Source organism: Corvus moneduloides, chromosome 14 (genome assembly GCF_009650955.1).
Source record: "Corvus moneduloides isolate bCorMon1 chromosome 14, bCorMon1.pri, whole genome shotgun sequence".
NCBI classification, from domain to species: Eukaryota; Metazoa; Chordata; class Aves; order Passeriformes; family Corvidae; genus Corvus; species Corvus moneduloides.
In genome coordinates, this window is record NC_045489.1 from 19,632,219 (window position 1) to 19,655,843 (window position 23,625).

The following is a 23,625-nucleotide window of genomic DNA, read 5'->3' on the forward strand; positions in this document are numbered from 1 at the left end:
TCCACCCAGAAGAGCCCAGAAAAGGCCATTTCTCCATCTTCCCACTGGTTTCACCAATTCCTGCCCGGAAAACGAAGCGGGAACACCTCCAGTCCCAAACTCAGCTCGCTGCCAGCAGGGAAGAGGGGAGGAATGGGCTCTCCTGGGATGCAGCTCCAGCACGGAGCGTGGGTTTGTCTCGGTGTGCAGGGAGGCAAATCGAGAGCTAAAGACAAAGAGCGCCCTCGATTTCGGGCGAGACTCGGAGCACGAGAGCCGAGCAGGAAAAGTCTTCATGAAAAATGAACGAGGAGCAGGCGGCTGCAAGGAGCGGCGGAGTTATCTGGGGCATGAAGAAACCCAGCAGGCCAGAAAAATGTGAGCGGAGAGCAGCGGAGGTGAAAACGCGGAGGAAAAAAAGCGAGGCTTGATGTTTAATTAATCACCCTGTTTGCATCTGAATGGCGGCGTCCTGCTGGGGACAGCGAGGGACACGCCAGGCCTGGCTGTGCCACCCCTCCAGTGCCACCGGGCCACCATGTTCCATTTGGTTTTCCCTTTTCCCTGATTTTTTTGGGGATGATCTAAATCCGTGGAGCCTGCGCTGCACCAAACCCTTAATGCTGAGCATCCACACCAGCACCCACAGGAGGGGGCGTTGCCGGGGCTGGAAGGGTTGGGACAGCTGGGATTTTCCTGTCTTTGGCACTGGGAGGTGAATTTTAAAAAGGGGGATAAAGAAAAAAAAAAAAAAGTCAGGAAAAGAAAGAAAAATCCCAAACAAATCCCCCCTGGAGCTGCAGTTCCGGGGTTAGTGGGTGACAGGTGAGCTCAGATGGAGGAAACACTTCTCTCTGAAAAGACTGACTCTTTTAAACCAAGAAATAGGAACTGGAGGTGATTTAACCCCGATTTTGACTCTTTCTAACCAAGAAATAGGAAATGGAGGTGATTCGATCCTGATATAGGTTCTTTTTAACAGAGAAATAGGAAATGGAGATGATTTAACCCCGATTTTGACTTTTTAATCGAACGAAGAGGAAATGGAGATGATTTAACCCCGATTTTGACTCTTTAACTGAACAAAGAGGAAATGGAGATGATTTAACCCCGATTTTGACTTTTTAACTGAACAAAGAGGAAACGGAGATGATTTAACCCCGATTTTGCCTCTGTAACAAACAAAGAGGAAATGGGGAGCGATCTCGCTTTGCTTTGCCCCCTCTGCAGCTCCGATGCTCCTCGTGCACCTGGGGATTTCCTGCCCCGGCCTCACGCTCAGGGCTTCGCTCAGGTTCTTCAGGCTTCCTGTTTTGCTCTCAGGGCTTTCATTTCACCCACAAATCGTTTCCTGTTCTGAGACTCCTCACCACGGAACCCCCTGCATTTCTCCCGGTAAATCTTTGCCCGCTCTTCCCTTTCCCAAGGCGCTTTCCGCGGCTGCCGGCAGCTGGATGGGTGATGGGCGCCTCTCAGGGAATTTCAGGAAGCTTTCCCTGACATCTTCAAGTCTCTCAGGTTGTGTCTGGATGATGGGGTGGAGGGGGGGAGATCCTGCTCTGCTGCCGACAGCTTTTCAATTCCGGCCCCGGGAAGTGTCGCGCTTCCCAAATTAACTCATCCAGGAGCCCTCTATTACTCTGCCTTTCCATCATTTTCCTGGAGTTCAAGTGCTGCTCAAAATGAATTAGTGCTGGAAAATGGGTGTGGGGAGGGAAGTGCCATTGGAGAGGCCGAAAACCTGACAGGGATGGAGGAGCCAGGATAACCCAGAGAGGGCCTTCATTCAGAGGGATGCGGTGGCGACAGAAGCATTTCAGCATAAGTTTGTTTTTATTTTGGGGGAATCAGAGGCTTGGTAGGAATTTTTAATAACTGGGGGTGTGATTCCAAGCTCCTTAAATGCGTGGCTGAGCTGAGGGAGTAACTGGGAAGGAGTTGTTCATTGCTTTCAGCTCACTGCAGAGCCAGAAATTCAACAACAAATTCCTCCTCCAAATTCCCAGTGCCCGTTGTAAATATTATTATTATTATTATCATTATTATTATTATTATTATTATTTTACGGCAGGCTGTATTTTTATTTACCCCTGGTTCTCACTCAAACATTTGCAGAACTCGAGGTTTTAGTTGTGGCCACTTGGGATTTTCCCCTCCCCACGCAGCCCAGAGGCTCTGAAAGAGCTCCTGGGTGGTCTCCGAGTGTTCATCCAGGACCTACAGGCCTTGAATTCCCAGGAATCCTGACGTTGCTGGGTCTGCTGAGAGTGGAAAAGCATCCCAATAACATCTCCTGTGGTGGGGGTTGGACAGAGAGGAGCTTTAAGATCCCTTCCAGCCCAACCTCCTGCTACCCAGGCATCACAGAATTCCAGAGGGATTTGGGTGGGAAGGGACCTGAAAGCCCATCCCATTCCCCCCTTGCCCTGGGCACGGACACCTTCCACAGCCCAGGGTGCTCCAACACTCCCAGGGATGGGGCAGCCACAGCTTTTATGGATCATCTCCCCATCCTGGCTGGGTTTTGCAGGGAGATGCCCCCTGTGTCCAAGAGATTGAGGCGATGCTGAGGGATTTCCTTCCTTCCTGGATCATCCATCTCTAATTGAGGAAGGTCAGGCTGGCCAAATACCTGACCTGAGCGTGGCTTAGTGCTCAGGGTGCTGCTCACTCCAAGGCTGGATTGATTTTGGAGTTCTTTTCCAAGCCTGTTGCATGATTCCCTGGCGCTGCACAGACACGGCTTCCATGGAAAGCCCAGGACCTCTGGAGCTGTTTGCAGCAGCCCTGGGAGGCTGCAGAGCTCTGCTCTTGTCCGGCCTCCAGCGCTGGCAGGACACAGCCAGGCCCATCTGGCCATGGGGACAAAGCTCCTCCACAGACATTTCCATAAGGGATTTAAGGATTGGATTTACTGAGAGAGGGATTAAGGAAGGCTGGAGTCAGCGGGAATTTGTGCCTTTAGGGTGATGTTAAGGTTTTGGGGAAACACAGTTTGGATGAGATCCTCCCTTTCTGCTGCTGGGGCTGGCAGAGCACCGTTAAAGTTGGGATAATGAGGGTTTTTATTAATGGGAATGTTCCCGGAGCTTTGGCAACACGCCTGGGGCTCCATAAACACAAAAATAAATGGGGAAAAGAGCAGCTTCCCAGTTTTACACCCAGGACAAATGAAGCACAGCATGGCTGGAAGGAAAAATCCCAATGCAGATCTGCTCTGCTCCCTCATTACCTGACATTTCCTCCACTCAAGGCGAGAAGGTGCTCCCGCCACACCTGAGAGCTCCTGCAGCAGGTGAGCCTGGCTCCTCCAACCACTTTGGCTCCTCAGGAATTCGGAGGAGAGGATACCTCCAGGATTTTCAGTCTTTCCCCCCTCATCTGCCGTCCCATGGGATTAACTGATCATACTGATCTTAAATATTGGTGTATTCCTGCCCCCCTCCTGCTGGGAGGCAAAGAGAGAGCCTGGTTCTCTTTCCTGTAATTCCCAGCCTGTATTCCTGCCCCCATCATTCCCGTCGTGCCGTGATGTCCTTTAGGCAGCTCTTTGCCTTTCCAGATGTATTTTTAGATTGCAGCCTCCTCCCCATTCACCTTCCTTCGGGCAGGATGACCTCTCCACATCCTCCTCTGCTGGTGCCGGGACACAGGGAATGGCTTCCCACTGCCAGAGGGCAGGGATAGGTGGGATATTGGGAAGGAATCCTTCCCTGCGAGGGTGGAGAGGGGCTGGAATGGATTTCCCAGAGAAGCTGTGGCTGCCCCTGGATCCCTGGCAGTGCTGGACGGGGCTTGGAGCAGCCTGGGATAGTGGAAGGAGCAAAATGGGCTTTAAGGTCCCTTCCATCCCAAACCATTCCTTGATCCTCTCTTCCCTTCACCAGGCCTGGAGCCTCTCCCTTGCCCCTTCCTGGCTCCTTGCACGCAGACAGCCGGAATTATCCCTGCCATTCCCAAGATGGGACCTGCTCACCGGCTGGAATTCAAACCAGACTTTCCCTGGCACCAGCAAACGCTGGCACAGCTCATCTCCAGCTGCCTTGACCAAAACATCATGAATATTCACGAGGCGATTAATTAACATCCTCCTGCTTTAATAGCTCCTCACAAGACACTCCATAACCCCGAATGCCACCGGCTCCTCCCCATTCTGTGCCATCCCAGGGACTGGCACATGGGTGGAAGTGTCACTCCAACCTTGCCAGGAGCGAAGGGGTTTGAGGAGTGCAGTGATCCCAGGCAGCTCCCCGAGGCTGCGATGCTGATTAGTGCCCACAATTAGAAACCCTCCAGGAGGATCAGGCTGGGCTGCAGAGCTGGGATGGTGCGGGAAGGGATTTCCAGCTGTGGGATATTCTAAGCTCAGCAGCCTCCATTGTTCTTTCCACTCATACGAAGCTCAGTGGCCAAACTGCACCTCCTGTGGCTGGAGCTCCCCTCCAGGAGGCAGCATCCCTTGGGAACGGGGAGATGGAAACACTTCTATGGATGGAAACAACACGGGAAAAGCCAGGGGTGGGTTTTTTCCCTGTCCATTCTCCTTCCCCTGCCAGGAAATGGGGCTGCTGGGTGATCCAGCTGATCCCACACTGCTTCCAGAGGGATTTCAGGGCTGAGCTTGTGGAAACCTTTCTGAGATTTCTCCGGGTGTTCCCACTCTGGAGTGAAGAGAGCTTAGAGATTTCAGCCGGATGGGGATTGCAGAGGGAATATCTGCAGTGGGGGTGGGGTGTGTGCTGGATTTATCCCAAATTCTTCCCTCCGGTTGCTCACCCTTTCCAACTCAGCACTTCTGAGCTCATTCCCACAGGATGCTGGGAGTGCCAACGCTCTGAATAATCCCCCCAAACCGTCAGAGGAGAGCAGGGACAGCAGCTCCTTCAAGGGCTGTTAAACACAGGGCTGTGCATCCAACCTCCAGCTCGGGGAGCTCCTGGATCATGGGATGCTGGAAGCTGCCAGGGAATCCTGAAGGCACCAGAACTCCGGGCTTGCCCTTGGAATGCTTTTGATCCCAAGCATCTGCCACTGGCCACCATCAAAACCCATCACTCATCCCCCAAAAGTGCAGTAAAACGAGGAGGGGTTTTATAAAGTGGAATTTAAGGAGCAGTGCTGGGCCAGGACTGGTTGAACCTCATTAGCTGATGTGTTAATTACCTGTGGACGTCTAGGCCGGCCTGGACTTTGAGCTGCACTTGGAGAAGCGTTACGAGTGGACCTCCAGCAGCTTGGAGGAGAGGAAAGCCTTCCTCAGGTGCTTGTGGAAGCTGAACCGGCGCTGTCCCCTTTGTGAACGTCCCCTCGGGTGCAGTGGAAGGTAATTAATGAATTAATTAATTAATAGCCTCGTCACACTCAGAGGGCTCTGGGCTTTTGGCAGCGTCCCCATCAGTGAAAGGTGAATAAATTCAGGCAGTGGATGCGGGTGATGGGACAGGGTGAGGTGGTGCCAGGGAGAGAGGGGCAGCAGGAGCTGGGTTTGGGGGTCTGGAGGCACAGCCATTGCTTTACCCACTGCCCATGGATACACGGAGCCAGGCTGGGAGTATGAACACCGTTTGTCTCATTTCCAGGAATCTCTGGATGCGGTTTGGGGAGGTGAGCAAAGTGTTGGTAACACCAGGGCAGGGGCCTGGTGACACGCCCTCATCAAGAAATGAAGAGATTTGTGGATAGAAACTGTATTATATATAGATATTATTTATATGTGTATTTAACTCTCCAACACGCGACTTCCAGTCCATTTCACAGAAACACGAGGGTTTGGGCTGGGAGGGACTGTAAGGACCATGGGCAGGGACACCTTCCACCGTCCCAGGCTGCTCCAAGCCCCAATGTCCAGCCTGGCCTTGGGCACTGCCAGGGATCCAGGGGCAGCCCCAGCTTCCCTGGGCACCCTGTGCCAGGGCCTGCCCACCCGCATTGTCAAAACCTTCCTCGTGTCCAATTTAACTTAGAGGAGTTTCTAATTTGAATCGAGGAGTTTCTTTACCTCTGGAATTTGTCCCAGCTTTGTGTGACACATCGGGGTGTCCCAGCACATGATCCTGGAGAGGTGAGCGAGGAAAATCCCAACCCAAGCCAAGCCCAATATCCATCTTGTCCCTCTTACGAAGCTCACCCTTCATCCCACATCCAACTTCCTTTGCCCCACTCTGTGATCTTATTCCGACTCTTGGACTCATCGCTCGGCCTCAGTGGGCCGGAATTTGAGCAGGGCTGCTAAAACGACCTCACCAAAAGGCTCTGGCCGTTCCCACATCTCCCAGGGATGCAGAGGCCCCAGGAGGACGGGAAGGAGGCTGAGCTCCGGGAGGAGCTGGGCGCGTACCAGGAGGTGACTCCGGAGGAAGCTGCGGATGTGCTGGAGCTGATGGAGGAGCACGAGCCCCTGCTGGACAACTCCGTGGCCTTCGCAGAGCAGCTGAGCCGGGAGCTCCAGGGGCTGGAGGAGGTACGGAGCCACGGACGTGCCTGGGATGAGGGATTGAGGCTCTGGGCAGCGGCAGCTCTTCCCTTCGCTCTGGGAGCGTGACCTGGGAGAAATTCCAGGAGCAAATGAAGGGAAGGGCCTGACTGTGGGGTGGGTCTGGGGATGGCTGAGGGAGGGAAAGCAGCAAAAGGGATCCCTAGAGAAGGAAAAGCAGCATCCAGGGAGAAGGAAAAGGGTGGGCAAATGAAACAGAGCTGGAAGGAGACTGAAAAGGAAAATATAAACCAGGAGGAAGGGCCAGTGGAAAAGGCATAGGATGTTTCCAGAATTCCCTGGGAGGGTGGGGAGGCCCTGGCACAGAGAAGCTGTGGCTGCCCCTGGATCCATGGAACTGTCCAAGGGCAGGCTGGACGAGGCTTGGAGCAGCCTGGGGCAGTGGAAGGTGCTGGAACCACATGGTCTCTAAAGTCCCTTCCATCCCAAACCACTCCAGGATTCTGTGCTTTTCCATAGATTTGAAACGGAAAGGGAGAAAATGAAACCAAGGAGCTCAAGGATCACCCGCAAGAGGATCCTTCAGCATCCCTGGCTCCTGTCCCTGAGTGGATGGAACTAGATGGGCTTTTACGTCCTTTCCAACCCCAACCATTCCATGATTTTTGACTACCGAGCTTTACTGACTCCATGGGAGCTGCTGTGATTTATTGCATTTCTGCAGAGGAAATTTCCCCTTTAAGTGCTGGAACAAAAAACCTGGGAAAGCTGCTGCGAGCATTTATCTGCTGCTGAAATGTCTGGGATTTTATGGTTGGTAACCAAGGAAAAAAGGGGAAAAAAAATAAGCCAAAGGAAATACCCTAAACCATACAAGAAACCACAAACCCTAAATCCAACCTCCTTTGCTGCAGTGTTTGCTGTGTTCCCATATATGACTTATTACACACTCGGAAGTTAATCTGGAAGCCCAAACTCCCTAGGCTTGTTCCTGTCAGCTCCTGGCGAGGAATTCAGGCACTTTGTGACTGTTCCCAGCTATAAAACACCCTGGGAGAGCAACAAATACATCTTTATTAAGTTTTTGGAGATGAAAGGCGCCACTGAATACATTATTTTAATGCCCTCTAATGAATAAATGTGACTTCCCACTAATACAAATTAATTAATGAACATTTCCATTTCCGAGCCCTAATCTCTGACATTAAATGTTATTAATCCCAGCGAGCTGGACCAGCCCATGCATCCATTTAAATGTTTTCCCCACATCCCAGTGGTAACACCTTGGCTTCCTCTCCCCTATTAATCACCCTCCTCCAGCCCAGCTGTTCTGGGAATCACAGAAATCCCTGCACTGGCAGCAAGGAAAAGTTGATTTTTCCAAAGGGAAGGACGGCACGGCCGGGACACCGGGAGGCCAAAGGCTCTGATTTGGACATTGATATTCCTCCAGAATTCCAGGATCCCAACACGTGTGGAACTGCAGGCAGCTCGCAGCAGCTCTGTGCTGCCTGCAGCTGGATTCTATTCCTGTTCCCGGAGTTGGAGCCTCTGGAGAGCCCCTTCCAGCAGCGTTGTCCCCTCGGTGTCACCGGGGATGCTCCCCGTGGCCACAGCCTGAAGGGGTGGCGGGGACAGGCTTGGGGGAGGCTTCTGGCTCTAATTAAAGAACAACTAATAAATGGGAAGCTCTGAGCAGAGCTGGTGGGGCGGGATGGAGTCCCTGGGTGTGCTGGGGAAGCAGAATTCTGGGAGCGGGGCCGCGCAGGTTGGGAGCATCGCTGGTGCTGTGGGAGATGAGTGCCCATGGTCAGAGGGGCTGGGAGAGCTGGGGGTGTCCACCTGGAGAGGGGACCTTAGAGCCCCTGGCAGGGCCTAAAGAGCTCCAGGAGAGCTGCAGAGGGACTGGGGACAAGGCATGGAGGGACAGGACACAGGGAATGGCTTCCCAGTGCCAGAGGGCAGGGATGGATGGGAGATTGGGCAGGAATTGTTCCCTGGGAGGGTGGGCAGGCCCTGGCACAGGGTGCCCTGAGCAGCTGGGGCTGCCCCTGGATCCCTGGCAGTGCCCAAGGCCAGGCTGGACATTGGGGCTGGGAGCAGCCTGGGACAGTGGGAGGTGTCCCTGCCCATGGCAGGATGATCTTGAGACCCCTCCCAACCCAAACCAGTCTAGGGTTCCATGAAATCTTTGTGGGATGGACACTCAGGTCCTCAGGGGACAGCACCACTTGTGGAGATGAGGGCTGGAGACTCCCTGCAGTGAGACGCTCCCAGTGCACAGAACCAGCAGCGCTTGGTGGCCTCTCCAACGGAGACTTTTCTGCTCACGGCCGGATTTTCCTGGACACTCGGCAGGAATTTGCTTGCTGTGGCAGCTGGAAGTGCTCTGAGGGGACACCTCACCCAGGGGAGGGTTTTGTGTGCCCTGGCCCTGGGGACGTGCGGGTGGCACTTGGCAGAGGTGGGACAGTGGCAATTCCACCAACACCCTGCACGTCACAGCCGTGAGGCCTCTGCCGTGCCTCAGGAGGGTGAAGGACGGGACATTTGACCCGAGGATGGTGACAATCATCCCCTACCAAGCTCTGAATCCCTCTGCTCCTGCATCCCACAGGCCAACCTCGGCGCCCTCATCTCCTCGGAGCAGCAGGTGGCCCAGCTGATGAGCTCCATCGACGAGGCCCTGGCAGAGGTGGCCAGGGTGGAGGAGACCCTGCAGGTCTACGACGAGCTCCTGGGAAGCGTGAAGCAGCAGATGGATCACATCCACCAGGAAAACTCCCTGCTGCACCGCATGGCGTCCAACAGGGCGAGGCTGATGGATGAGATCCTGTTCCTCACGGTGCGTGGGTTTATGAGGACATCGATCTCCAGCTGGAGAATCTGTTGGGAAAAACTTCCAAGGAATTTTAAACACTGCAAGCTCTGATGGTCTGCAAGGGTTATGGAGCTCCTCTGGCTGGGAAATGAGGGGTGCTGTTGATAAGATAAGGATGGACACAGAGCTGGGAGGTGCAGGACCCTCACTGTGGCCCAGAGGGGTCTCTGAAAGTCCTTTCCCAGGGCAGGGTTAGGAATGACGAAGCCAATTAGTAATTTAACAGCCAATAATTATTACCTGGGAATGCACAAGCACAGCAATTAATTAATGAATTCATTAATTAGAAGCAGGCAGAGCTTGCAACACCTGCCTCTGGTCAAATCCTGCTCCCACCAGCACAGCTCCATCACGTGCAGAGGGGACTTTGGATGTCCTGAGGGAAAATAAACATTTACCATGGGGGGGACTCCCTGCTGCCTTGGAGGGGCTGCTTGTCCAGCGCCCCTATTTCTCCTCTTCCCACTGATGGGAATTTCCCCATTTTTTTCTCTCCTTTTCTCTGTTTTCCTATTTTTCCCCCTCTCCTGAAGGCAATGTAACCATTTCGTGTGGGCTGGGCGCACATCAGCTCCTCCCTGCTCCCCTGCTGGCACAAGGAGCTTTTCCCTGCAGCCACAGCCACGGGACACCAGCACAGGGGACAGCACAGCGGGGGGAAAGACTCTGGATGAGCCCTTGGAATATGGGAAAGCAAATTATTTCCAATGGAACATAAATGCAAGAACTTATCCCCAGTTCCACGGCTTGTGGCGACCTCTGTGCCAGGGACCTTTCCATTTCTCACCCTTAGCTTTTCCTCTTCTCCTTTGCTGCCTGCAGTGATTCCAGGGGCGCCAGCCCTTTGGAAACTCGTGCTGAGGTTGGCCAGGCCTTCCTTGGCCACCAGCGCAGCTGCTCCTGGGCACAACTCTGGTTTTCATGGGGATTCTCGTGGATTCCCTGAGGGACACAGCAGCCGCTGCTCCCAGCCAGCAGCATTCCCAGTGGGAGCAGAAGGGATGGGGAGGGATGAAGAGCAGGCTGAGTTTGCAGCTGTCCTCTCTGGCCTTGTTGCAGAGCCGGCTGCACCTGAGCAGGGAGCACCGCGACGCCCTGAGCCGGGCGGATCTGTCCAGCCCCGCAGCAGTCGGAGCCTGCACGGCTGCAGCAGAGGCTCTGTCCGCCTGCATGGACATTCCCATCCATCCCAGTGAGTCTGGAGCAGGGATTTATCCCACGGGGTCACACCCAGCACCATCCCGTGCTGCCCAGCCCCGCAGTGTCCCTGAGCCACTGCTGCTGGAGGGGATATTCCCGGGAATTCGGACCTGTGCTGGCTGAGCAGCCCTGCAGGCCGCCTCGGAAAAGCAGGAATACAAGGGTTGGATTTGGGAAGCCAACGAGCAGCAGGGATCTGGGGGGACCTGGCAGGTGCAGAGTTATCAACAATATTCCCCTGGAGCTGCGAACGGGGGAAACAGCCTGGAGGGTTGGCTTTGGTCTGGAGATCTAGGAATCAGGGAATGGTTTGGGTTGGAAGGACCTTTAAGTCCATCCAGTGCCACCCCTGCCATGGGCAGGGACACCTCCCACTGTCCCAGGCTGCTCCCAGCCCCAATGTCCAGCCTGGCCTTGGGCACTGCCAGGGATCCAGGGGCAGCCCCAGCTGCTCTGGGCACCCTGTGCCAGGGCCTGCCCACCCTCCCAGGGAACAATTCCTGCCCAATCTCCCATCCATCCCTGCCCTCTGGCACTGGGAAGCCATTCCCTGTGTCCTGTCCCTCCATCCCTTGTCCCCAGTCCCTCTGCAGCTCTCCTGGAGCCCCTTTAGGCCCTGCCAGGGGCTCTGAGGTGTCCCTGTGTCCTTCCCTTCTCCAGGTGAGCACCCCCAGCTCTCCCAGCCCGGATTGGCTCCATTCCCAGAGAATTCCAATTCATGCTGTCAGTGGCCAGCCTGGAGCACCCAGACTCCAGGGGCAGCTCTGCTGGCAGCTCCCGCTGGATTTAGACACTGGCCAGTCCAGTTCTCATTGGAACTGGGGTCAACCCCTGCCAGCTGTCTCCACAATCCCTCTAAAGCCCTGGGTGTGAGGCCGTGTGTCCTGCCAGGGGTGGACAATACCCCTTGGAGCTCGGAAAGGAGCTGGGGAGAGCCGTGGGTGGGAAACGTGCTCCGTGCTGTCTGTGCTCCAGCACGGAAAAACAACAATTCATTGTGGCAGGATGTGGGAGCTCTTGGATCCTGGCAGCGCACAGGGATTGATCCTGGCAGGAAATTCCAAGTTTTCCTTGTGGTGAGACTGGGCGTGTCTCCTTGGCTGAGGTCGGACTCGTGGATTATTTTTGCTTTCTTAAGTTTTATTTTCAACTCTTTGTCTGTATTTCCTTGGCACCACAGGAAAGCTTTTCCCCCTTCGTTGGCTTTTGGGTGGATTTAGCTCAGGAGTTCTGTCTGAGTTCCCAGTTTTCTGAGGGATGTGGGTCTGCAGCGCCGCCCCCCAAATCCCCTCAAATCCCAAAATATCCTTTTTTTCCCCTCGAGGTTACCGGAAGCTGCAGGCGGTGGCTGAGCAGCTGATCCTGTTTGAAACCCTCAAGCAGAACTTTGAGAGCTCCTTCATCAACTACATCACCAGCATCTTCGAGCTGCAGGTGGGCTCCACTCTCCATGGCAGCTCCAAATCCTGGGACATCGGGATATTCTGGGAAAGCCGGGCCAGTCGTGCAGGCGATGCTGCCAGGACAGGATTTTCCCAAAGTGTCTCTCCAAAGAGATCTTCCCCCACACCTTCCCCTGGTCACCGTCCCCCAGCCCTCAGGTTAATTTTCCAGGGACGTAGGAGAAATCCACGCTCCCCAAATCCCTCTGGTCAAAGGCCTCAAGTCCTCAGGCCTGCAGATTTTTCCTTCAGGTTTTCTTATTTTGTTTTGGGGGTTGTTGATCTGTTTGTAACCTAAAATCCCAGGATAAACGCCAATCCTGTGATCCTTTGATTTACACCTTCAAGTGCTGATTTGGCAGTTTAAAAGATTCGGTGGAAAAGATCCCTGTGGGCAGAAATCCCACAGATTTCCTTCCCAAATCCTTACTTCCTTAGGTCTTTGGCGTTTGGTTTCAAGCAGTGGCTCTGGGAAGGGAACTGGGAGGGAGCTGCGGGATTTCCGTCCTCGGAGATTCACAGACCTTGACTGGACACATTCCTGAGGGAACTCTTCCACGTGGATCTGCTCTGAACCTGCCCCAATCCCATCCCACCTGCACAGCTCTGTGTCCCAGCACCACCAGACCCTGGAAAATCCTTCTTTTCCGTTGCATCCCACCCCCTGAGGCAGATCCACTTGCCAGGGCTCAGCAGGACAATGTTCCTCCACAAGGAGCTTTTCTCCCGTGTTCTCTTCTGATCTCCAGTGTTTCTCTGGAGTGCCCCACGTGTTACTGATGGGCCAGCCACGAATCATTCCAAGACAATGGGATTAAAACTCGAGTTACGAGTGCTGCAGCTTGGGATTTGCTTCTCAAACATGGAACTGGGAATGCCAGAAAAGTGGAATTGTCAGAAATTCGGAAATTTCAGAGCTGGAAATTCAAGGGTGATTATGAAGCTTTTGGAGGTGGTTTTATTTGACTTTTTCTGCCATTTCTGTCCCTTTAGGGTAACTCTCAGGCCCCTGCTCTTGCTCACCCCATTGGCATCGTGGCTGCCTCAAGCCATGGGCCCCACCACGAGGAGCTGCTGCCCTACACACCCCTCATGGCCTGGCTAAGGAACATGAACCCTGTTCTGTTCTGGGACCTCGCCAAGGTATGGCTGAAATCCTCAACAAACGCTGCAAACCATTCCCTGGGAACAGACTGGTCCAGCTGGGGAATTCCTGACGGGAGCTGGGTCTCACCAGAGCCGTGGAACCCAGGAGCTTCTGGAGTTTGGTCCTTCTGGGAATGTCCGGCCAACCTGGAGCCCAACAGAAGGCTGGGAGGTGGCAGAGTTGTGTTGGAGGAGACGGTCTGAAGTGCCCAAATTTGGTCTTTTCTGCTCTCAGCTGGGCATTTCTCCCCATTCCAGGTCTACTCCCAGAATCTCGGCAGGCTCTACGAGCGGGAAATCAAAGCCCTTTTTGAACAGGCCAAGATGTCCCTGTTGGGAAGAAGAAAAGGAAGTGAGTGACTAAAATCTGATTAAAATCCAGCCTTCGTGCTGCTGGGCAGGGTTTGTTTGCACCAGGGAAGCTGACAGTCACCTCCAGCACAGGTGGCTTCCCCAGGTTTGATCCAGGACTCTGTTCCCTGGCTCGGCGGCTGGCAGGATGGGAAAAGCCGACTCTGCTCCACACCAGGCGGTGTTTGTGGGAGCTTCGGCTCCATGAACTCCCCAGTTTTGTTCAGCTGCTCCTCAGAGCCAGAGCTTTTGTTCCCTTCCCTGTGCAGGGCTCAGGAATGACACAGGGGTGGCTGGGATGGCGTCCTGAGGAGCCGTAGGAGAGAGAGGGGGATGTGGAAAAGCCTGGAAAACAAAACCCATTGTCAGGTCCCTTCTCCCCAGCTCTCAAAGATTCCCAGAGTTCCCACTCCACCATTATCTCCTGAAAAATCCCCACCAAGTTTCCTCTTTCCTTGCCTTCACCTACTCCAAGGGCTGGAGCTCCTCTCCTGTGGGTATGGGCTGAGGGATCTGGGGTTGTTCAGCCTGGAGAAGACTCCAGGAAGACCCTGTAATTCCTCCATCCCTGAAAGTGTTCCAGACTGTGTTGGACAGGGCTTGGAGCAACCTGGGATAGTGCAAGGTGTCCCTGCCCACAGCAGGGGTGGAAGGAGGCGATTCTTTGGTCACTCCCAACCCAAAGCATTCCGTGATTTTATGATTTCATACAGCCTGGTCCGTATTTCACACAGGATTCCTCAGACACTTTTCCCTGCAGGGGGAAGCCTGTCCCGGAAGACAGAGGGAATTCACAGCAATATTTATGGAATGATTTCACAGCGAGCTGACTGTGGGGCTGTGCTGTCCCAAGGTGCCCATTTCCACCAAAATCGCTGGATCTGACTCAAAATATTCCAGTCAGGTGTTTCTGAAGATAAAAAGAGAAACTGATCTCTCCTCTGGAAATTTTTTATGGCCCACAAGTCACATTTTCCCTCAGCAAAACAAAGAGCTGTAATGGAAATTTCCAGGCCAGTCTGGCCCAGTTTGAAGGTCAGACTGGTGTGTTTTGTCCATCAGAGTCAGCACTTCCAGCTCTGCACCTCCTTCATCACCGGTGTCAAGATCCCGAGCCAGGGGATGGAGCCGAGGGAAGGGATTGGGGTTGGTGCCTCCCACTTCTGGGGTTCCTCACACCCAAAGCATCCCCACCCCCCCCCCAGCTCCTCCTGCCCAGCACCACTTCCCCTGGGAAAGACCCTCAGCCACTGGGAGAACAGGAGACCTCCAAGCCCTGGGATCAAAGCAGGGTGGAGAGTGCTGCCACAAACACCTGGAAAAAGGAGGAAAATTTCACCTCAATAGTCCTAAGGGCACCCCAATGGCCACCACCAGACCCTGCACGAAAATAACGTCGTTGAATTAGACAAAAGGTGGCGTGGGGCACGTGTGGCAGCCAGCCTGCCCCATCCCCTGCCATCAGGGTCAAACCTGGGATTTCCTGCCAGTGTTTTATCCATCTTTAATTCCTACACGAGTCCATAAACCAGGAGTGCTGAAAGCCCAGGAGGAAACCCTTGGGAGGACACCTTGATGGCTACAAGGTGTTCCTGCTCTGGTAGAAATCATCCCAAAGTGTCTGCCCTGTGCTGGGGTTGCTCCACGGGCAGGACAAGCTGAGTTTTGCTGTCCTGGGATGTCCCTTCTCTGCTCCGGAGGGTGAGGACAGGTCTGGGACAGGCAGGAAGCCCCGGGCCGAGCTGGGCTTGTCCATCCCGTCCTTGATGTGAGCAGAACGTTGGAACAACATCACCGAGGGAGGTTTGTGAGAAGAGAGGGAATTTTTAGCAAGTTGTCCCCACAGAGGTTGTGGCACCTTCCCCGGGGCTGGCAGTGTCACGGCTGAGCTTTCTGTGCCACCTCTGCAGTCCTGGGGCAAAGCAGGGGAAGGTGACCCCTTCCCAGCTCCAGGACACAGCCAAAATTCCTGGTCTGGCTCTCCATGTGTCCTTCTGCAGGAGGCCAGCACCCGAGGGCTCTCCCAGCTCCCCGAGCCTCCTGCTGGAATATTCCCGCAGAACCGGCTGGCCCGGGGCTGGTTTTTGTTTGGCTTTGGTGAAGTTCTGCAGGAAGCTCATCCAAGGTCTCTCCTGCTGTTTGCTCTGCTCGTGGGTGGAGCCCGGGCTGTGAGGAAACCGGCCGGAAAACATCCCTGATCCCGCTGTCACATATCCCTCATCCCGCTGTCACATATCCCTGATCCCGGCCGGAAAACATCCCTCATCCCGCTGTCCCATATCCCTGATCCCGCTGTCCCATATCCCTCATCCCGCTGTCCCATATCCCTCATCCCGGCCGGAAAACATCCCTGATCCCGCTGTCCCATATCCCTCATCCCTGCTGGAAAATATCCCAGTCCAGGTCTCCAGGCTGCTTCCTTGCTCCCGATTACCCCAGTGAATTGTTTGGGTTGGTTCCCCGCCCTCACAGAGGATTTTATTCATGGCACCGCCTGCTGATTCCTCGCCTTGCGCGATGGGAGAGTTTAAAAGGCAACCTCGAGCTGTTTATAATTAATTGGGAGCCACTAATTAAGTCCTTTCTCATTTTCCCATCCCCTCTTCCATAGGCTTGTGAAATTCTTTCCCATTTGCTGTTGGAAGATTTATGTTTTCCCGGTTTTGCTGTTTCCCAGCTGGTGAAATTATATTGTAGTGAGAAAAAGATTAGGAAGCAGCTCATTAATTTAGTCCTGGTTTTAGCAAGGCTGAGGTCGGGAGCAGGGCTGGCTCATCCCTCATCCCTGCTCAGCGTGGAGCTCACAAATCCTTCCCAAGGGAAAGCCCTGCAGGGAGTGGCTCAGATAAAGATATTTGGGATGTTATGAGAGAAGGAGAGGTGACCTGACTCCACAGGGACCTCTGGGAATGGGGAATGAGTCCCATTTTTAGAATTAATTAGGAAATAATCCGGATGTTTCCCCACTGATTCCTTTCAGGGAGTAGAAAAGGATTTTTTAAAGGCATCTTTCAAAGGACTTTTTCAACTTTTCCACTCAACCCAAGCCCCCGGTGGTAAAACTGCCAATGCTGGAGAAATATATTTATTTCCAGGTGAAAGATTTTAATTTTAAAAGGGCATTTTTCAAGAAAAAGCCACTCCCACCTCCCCTGGATATTTTTTATGGCAAGTTACCATCAAAACGAAGCTGCAAACAATTTTCCTGAGGCTTCTGCAGGTTTTTGTGCTGATTTATTCTCTTATTCCCCGGGATTTTCCACACTCCAGCTCTCAGGAGTAAGCACGAGGCAGCAAAGGGCTAAATGCCACAATCAATGAAATAAAAAGGCAGTTTAACGAAATAAAAATAATGAAAAAGAGGGAGAATCAGGTGAGAAGGCAGAGAACAAAAGGGAATTTCATCTGAATTCCCCATTTATCCGAATGCACCAGGAAAAGGTCAATTAATGCATAAGGGCAGACATAAAAGGAGACATTTAAGAATTTAAATATCCAGGACTCCAAGAGCTGGCGAATCCAAGCGGGATGGGATTTCTGACATCCCACACCCCGTGCAGGTCTGCAGGAAACGTGGGAGAAGCCGATGGGGAACAGGCAGCAGCCCTGGTGGAGCCTCCCCGGGAGCAGGGAGAGCCAGGAGGACGCCCCAGACAGGGGGAACATCAGCAAGGTACGGAGCTGGGGGTGCCTGAGGTGCTCCGTGTCCCACCCCGCCCCGGGGTCCCTCCCTGGAGCAGGGGCAGAGGTGCTCCGTGTGCTGCCCGATGTCCCCTCAGGTGGACACGGCCCTGCTCCAGTGTCCCCAGTGAATTCCAGAGGCTTTCCTGACCAGAGGTGGTTTCTAAGCAGGTGTTGGAGCAGGTGCTGAGAGAGCTGCAGCCCCTTTGCACCTCGGAGCAGCAATTCCTGCAGGAATTCTTCTTCCGACTGGGCCACGACTCCGTGGAGCTGCAGGCGCTGGAGGTGAAGGTGAGCACCGTGTCCTCTCCGGGCCCATTATCCAGCCTGGCACATCCATGGGGTACCACCTGAGCTCTCCTGGGCTCTCATCCTCCAGGAACCAGCAGTGGGGAAGCTCAGGAGGAGAATGAAATGGAATTTCATTCAGAGCTCCAGGAAAATCAGGGGTCTCCAAGCATTAAACAGGACTCCAACAGGAGGCAGCAGAAATAAATCCAGAGCTCATGTTCCTGGCTGAGGGAGAGCAGAGAAATCATCATTTGGCAGGTTTAGATGGGATATTGGGAAGGAATTCCTCCCTGGGAGGGTGGGGAGGTGCTGGGATAGAATTCCCAGAGCAGCTGTGGCTGCCCCTGGATCCCTGGCAGTGCCCAAGGCCAGGCTGGACATTGGGGCTGGGAGCAGCCTGGGACAGTGGAAGGTGTCCCTGCCCAGGGCAGGGGGTTTGGGTTCCATCCCAAACCATTCTGGGACCCTTTGATAATTTCCACTCCAATCTTTTTTCAGGCATCTGCCACTAAGGGACGAGAGCCCACAGCACCTCCAGAGGATCCTCCTTGCACCAAGGGCCAGAGCCAGTACGTGGGTGATGGGAGACACTGGGTGCTCTGACAGGACACGGGCTGGAGTGTCCCTTCCCAGTTAATTCCTGACCTTTGCCATGGTTTGGTTTGGTTTTTAAGGCCAGAAGAAGCCACAGGCCAACTGCTGAGTGAGATCTTCAGCTGCCTGGAGCCGGAGCTGAGGGCGTTTCTGGGTATCTGCAGCAAGGTCCACCCACTGGGCTGCCTGCAGGTCCTGGTGACCTTGAGTGACTCCGTGTTTGGGACCTGGGGCTCCCCCTCAGCTGCCCCCTCGTCCTTCCTCCGCACCCTCCTGGGGAATGTGTTGCTCCTGGCCAAGAGCAACTTCAACAAATGCATCGTGAGTGTCAGTACTGATGCCTTTTCCTGGTCTTAAAATCAAGAGTCAAACACGGTTAGAAGGGGAAAAGGGATTTTACCTTGGGATTTATTTTAAGGATCCTTAGGTGCACACGTCCAGGTCATGTGCATCGAAATGCACCCGCCGAGTATGAGTGTGTCCCCCCAACATCGGGTATAACATTATAGGTGTTACTAATTAGCAGATCTATCAAAGATTCCCCAATGAGAGGCTCAAGTGAGCCCCCCTCCCCAAGGAACCTTCCCCTGGCTGGTTCTATCTTGGTTTACAGAATGTGTTCTGGAGAGGACCTTGGGCTCTGAGGCACACTGATCCCTAGCTACGAAGCTTCTGAAATGTTGAGTCTCTTAGCTTGACAAACAAGTCCAAGAATGTAGGCAAAAAGCACTGAGAATACAGAAGTTGTAAAAAGTTATAACAGGGGTATAAAAGAAAAGGCAAAAAATCTTCTTGGCATCAGTAGGAGGGGGCCAAATAGACCTGAGTGATGTTTGGCCTCTTCCAGAACCTTCTAAACAGAATCCCAGAATCATGGAGGTTGGAAAAGCCTTCCAGGATCATCAAATCCAACCTGTGCCCGATCCCTACCTTGTCACCAGCCCAGAGCTCCAAGTGCCACGCCCAGGTGTTCCTTGGACACCTCCAGGAATGGGGAAACCCAAACCTCCCTGGCAGCCCCTGCCAAAGGCACAGCTCCATGCCAGCCTCAAACAAGGAATGTCACATTCCTTGGAACTGTGGAAGGCACTGTAAACGGAAGCAGTGCTCCCAAACCCAGCTCCTGGCCCTGTTTCCTGGCCTGTTCTCCACCAAGCGAGGTCGGATCTGAGGGTGCCACGTCTTGGTGTCGTTCTCAGGGGACCATGTGCAAGGAGATCGAGGAGGCCAAGGCTCCCAGCAGGATGAGAGGGGGGATCCTGCCCTGCGTCAGCCGCTTCCAGGAGTTCGTGGCCTTCTCCGAGGAGGTGTTCCGGACATCCCGGCGCTGGGGGGAGCTGGACAAGGCCCAGCTTAGGCTGGCCAGCAGCGTCTTCAGCAGCAGTAAGTGCCAAGGCTGGGTGTTCCGGCCAGGAAATGTCCACCTGCAGCTGCAGGAGTGACCCGCTGGGCCACCAGGGCCGGGTGGGAGCCACTTGTCCCTTAGGCACTGAAATGTGGCTCCCTGAGCAGGATCCTGTTAGCACCAGGCAAATTCCATGTGCGCAGTGGCTGTCACAGCGGGATGGGCCCAGGGGTGACAGGGGTGAGACACACGGGCTCAGCTCTGGATCCAATTCCAGCATCTCCTGCCCCACTACGGAGGGAGAGCTCCTCAGGGATCAGACTCCTCTTACAAGATCTTGGGAGCCAGGAAAAGCTTCCCCTGAAACACCAAGGGGTGTTGATAGGGAGAGAAGGGTTGGGAGAGCAGGGTGGGGAGCTTCCAGTAGATCCCTGTGTTGTCTCAGCTGGATCCCTCAGCTTCCTGTCAGTGGAAGTATCCTGCTTTCCTGCCTGGAGAGGACCTGAGGGGCTGCAGAAGCCACAGCTCGGAGCACAGATCACGAGGTGGTGCAGAGGGGCAGCTGCCACCTGTGGGTGAGCCTGGGGTGACCCACTGATAAATCCATGGACACGGCCCTGCCAGGCCCCAGGAATGTTTGCAGGGAAGCAGGTGGGGTGGGGAATCATGGACAGGGCTCAGGATGTGTGTGGTAACTGCTCTCAAATGAGCCATCCCAGAGGCACGGGGCTTCTCTCCACACCCTATTCCCTCCTTCCTTTCCAGTCAAGGGCCTGTCCTCAGCAAACCTGAGGGTGAACACGGATATGGTGATGATGGAAAATTTCCACCACATCCACAACTTCCTGTGCCAAAAGAACATCCCCTGCCTGGAGGGCAAGAAGAGAGAAGCCAAGCAAAGGTCCAGGGAGCACATGGAGAAATTCGTCACCACATACCTGGGCCAGCCCCTGGAGGGGCTCAATGTGAGTGCCGGACCTTGGCCTGCACCTCCAAGGGCAAGGGCTCTTCCCAAAACTCTGGATTAACTGGTGTTCCCATCTCCCTGCCCTCAATCCAGTCCGGGGACTGGACTTTGTTGTCACAGGATGTGAGAGCACCTGGATTTCATTCTGCTCAGGGATTCCCAAAATCCTGGCACAGCCTTCTCCAGCTCTCCCAGTCTGAGCACAGACACCAAGAGAAGGTGCAAAGGGGTGTAAATCGAGCAGGAGCCCACTCCTGTTTCTTGGAAACAGTCCATACCTTTAGGAACTCTAAATCCTTAGGATTTAGGGTATTTCTCCCCAGCCAGGTTGCAGCAGGAATACCCAAACAGATCCCTGGGCTGTATGAACAGACAGGAGGATGAAGGAAGGGATTCTTCCCTTGTTTTGCAGCCGATGTGGAATGTCCTGTCCAGGGCTCCCTTCCCTGACCACTGCTGGGTTTGGCTGGGCACTCCCACCTCGGCAGCATCCCAGGATCCCAGGCTGGAAGGGATCCCAAAGGATCATCCAGTCCAAACTTCCCTGGGGAGGTTGCCTGGATGAGATGCTGTAGCTCCCTGTCCAGTCCCATCCCACAAGCTCCGGTGGTGGGACTCTATCACATCCCTGGGCAGGTTTGATTGATTATCCCAGCTTGTTCTCACTGGAAAAAATTTCTTCTATCCAGACGATGTGACCACCCGGCCAAGAAGGAAGCCTCTCCCACTCCTCACTGACAATCCCAACAATGTGAAGGATCTTCTCATTTTCCTGCTGCATTGTCCTTGTGCCCATTTCAGGCACATCGGGGGCAGAATTCCAAAGCACTGGTGGGGAGTTCGTTCCCAGTTCGTTCCCAGTTCATTCCCAGTTCGTTCCCATTCCCACTCCGGTTGCGTGCCGGCGTCTGGCAGACCCTGGCTCTTTTTTCACGGCTGCCTGGGCTGATCCATCCAACACTTCCCAAGCGGCTGTTTTGTTAACTGAGCTAAGAGCATCTGGCTCTGCTAGCTCCAACAGACATTCCCTCCTTCCCGAGACCGCGCCTCTTCCGCTCCTTCCCTCTTCCCAAAATGTCTCGCAGACAGAGCTCAGCTGGAATTATTTATGGGACCTGTAACTTCCAATTTGTTTCCAGTCGTTGCTGTCAAACATTTGTTGGCTTGGCTGGAGAATCAGCTCCGTGTCTCGTGCTACCTGAGCTCTGCCATGGCTTCACATCCTCCCTTTTCCAAGGGCAAGGATCATTTTATTGCTCACAACAAAGTGAGTGGGATATGAGGGCACCTGGATGTCCCCAGGTCCTGGCACAGCCTTCTCCATCTCGCCCAGTTTCCCTTCAACAAGAGAAGGTGCAAAGAGGTGTAAGTAATGCAGGAGCCCACTCCTGGCTCTTGGAAACAGTCCATAGGTTTAGGAGCTCTACATCCTTGGGATTTAGGGTATTTCTCCCCAGCCAAGTTGCAGCAGGAATACTGAAATGGATTCCTGGGCTGTATGAACAGACAGGAGGAGGAAGGAAGGGATTCTTCCCTTGTCTTGCAGCAGATGTGGAATGTCCTGTCCAGCTGTGGCAGAGATGTCACGAGAACTGAGAAAATCCAGGTTTTGCTTTCCACCTCTCCAGGTTCTGGGATCCCCCATCCCCACCTCTGGCTCCAAACCATCGGTGGGGAGAAAACTGAGAGGAGCACCAAGGAACAAGAGGGATTTTTCCAGCAGTCCCATTGCTCCATTGGTCTGGAACCCTTAGAGATGCTGCTGGTTGAGCAGGGAGGGGACAGAACCGTGAAATTCCCTAAACGCTGCTTTCCTGGGGGATAAAAATCTCCAATACTTCATTAAACATTTCCCAATTCTCCATTTCAGCTGAGTTAGACATGGGAAGGGAGCTGAGGGCAGCCGTCGGGTGTCAGCCCTGACGCAGGAATCCACCTTAGGGCGGCTCACCATGGAATGTCTCCTTCCCTTCCCAGCATTTCTTTGAGGGGGTGAAAGCCCGCCTGGCTCAGGGGGTGAAGGAAGAGGAGGTCAGCTTCCAGCTGGCCTACAGCAAGCAGGAACTCCGGAAAGTCATCGAAAAATATCCTGGCAAGGAGGTCAAAAGAGCCCTGGAGACCCTCTACAGGAAAATCCACAAACATCTGTCCCCAGAGGAAAATCTGCTGCCGGTAACTGGAGTGGGATGGGTGTGATGCTGGGATGGTTTGGGATTCAGGACTGCAATGCCTGTGTGGCTGCAGGGGCTGGGGAAGGAGCTGAGGTCTGCTTTTCCAGGTGCTGTGGCAGCCCATGGAGCAGGGTTCTGCTTTTCCAGGTGCTGTGGCAGCCCATGGAGCAGGGTTCTGCTTTTCCAGGTGGTGTGGCAAGCCATGGAGCAGGGTTCTGCTTTTCCAGGTGGTGTGGCAAGCCATGGAGCAGGAGTTCATCCGGCAGTACCGAGAGTTTGAGGAGCTCATCCAACACTGCTACGCGGGATCAGGGATTGCCCTGGACTTCACCATGGAGGACTTGCTGAGCTACTTCAACTCCATCACCGTGTCCAACATGTAGGGAAATCCCTCCCTGGGTGTTGGGAGCAGCCCAGGAGTCCTTATCTGCAGCCACACCTTCGAGGAGCTGAACACAAAACATTCCCAAATTGGCTATTTATGTTCCTATCCTGAACTTAATCCCAAAGTACCTCCGCCTTATTGCTCCTGGACTAAATCTCCCTCAGGGAAGTGGAGTTGTCGGACCCAAACCACAACTTCCCTGCTCCAAGAAACGATTTTGCTGCTAGGAAATGTCCCTCGAAGCCTCAGATTTCCACCAGAGCGAGCGCTGGTGCTGCGCCTCCTCAGCAGACCATTCCCAACAGAAAAGCATCTTCTCTCCAGGGGCTTTCTCCTTCTTTTCTGTGCTCGAATTTCACAGTGGTCCTGTGCTAAACCAGAGGGTTAAACCCCATGGAGACGCCCCATGTGTGAGGTGTTCCCACATCCAGGTATCCCAACAGGCACCTCTGCTCCACAGCTCTCCACTGAACGTTGCCTGGCAGATGAAAGTCCAGAGTTTCAATGGATTTATTGCTTTTAGCTCAGATTTACTCAGATTTTAACTGGAGTGGAGAAAATGTGCAGTTCTAGGGATCCAAACCGATCCCTTGGGGAATTGGCTGGTTTTATCCCGTTTTCTTAGGAATCTTCCTACACCAGCTCCCCAATATGTTGTCATTCGTTAAATGTTCTCTGTTTCTTGTGATGATCGTGGGGCTCACGTGTTGTCCGCCACAACCCTTCTCCCTAAACAACTGAAGAGTTTGAACTCCTTGA

The 23,625-nt window shown here is 53.9% G+C and overlaps 1 protein-coding gene across 3 annotated transcripts; it reads left to right on the forward strand.

Annotated features, from left to right (window-relative positions):
• Positions 1–1,315: 1,315 nt before the first annotated feature.
• LOC116451137 (exocyst complex component 1-like) lies at positions 1,316–23,625 on the forward strand. Of its 3 annotated transcripts, XM_032124273.1 has the most exons (17): positions 1,316–1,374; positions 3,145–3,274; positions 5,157–5,302; positions 6,255–6,439; positions 9,030–9,257; positions 10,353–10,485; positions 11,818–11,927; positions 12,929–13,078; positions 13,340–13,433; positions 16,993–17,105; positions 17,285–17,404; positions 17,903–17,973; positions 18,079–18,319; positions 19,198–19,381; positions 20,109–20,308; positions 22,288–22,482; positions 22,709–23,625. In XM_032124273.1, the coding sequence occupies exons 4-17, from the start codon at positions 6,257–6,259 to the stop codon at positions 22,862–22,864; spliced, it is 2,178 nt and encodes a 725-aa protein (XP_031980164.1). In that variant the 5' UTR covers positions 1,316–1,374; positions 3,145–3,274; positions 5,157–5,302; positions 6,255–6,256; the 3' UTR covers positions 22,865–23,625. The 3 variants fall into 3 exon arrangements, with proteins under 3 accessions (XP_031980164.1, XP_031980165.1, XP_031980162.1); XM_032124274.1 differs by lacking the exon at positions 1,316–1,374 and having other exon boundaries at positions 2,064–3,274; positions 22,669–22,852; XM_032124271.1 differs by lacking the exon at positions 1,316–1,374 and having other exon boundaries at positions 2,065–3,274.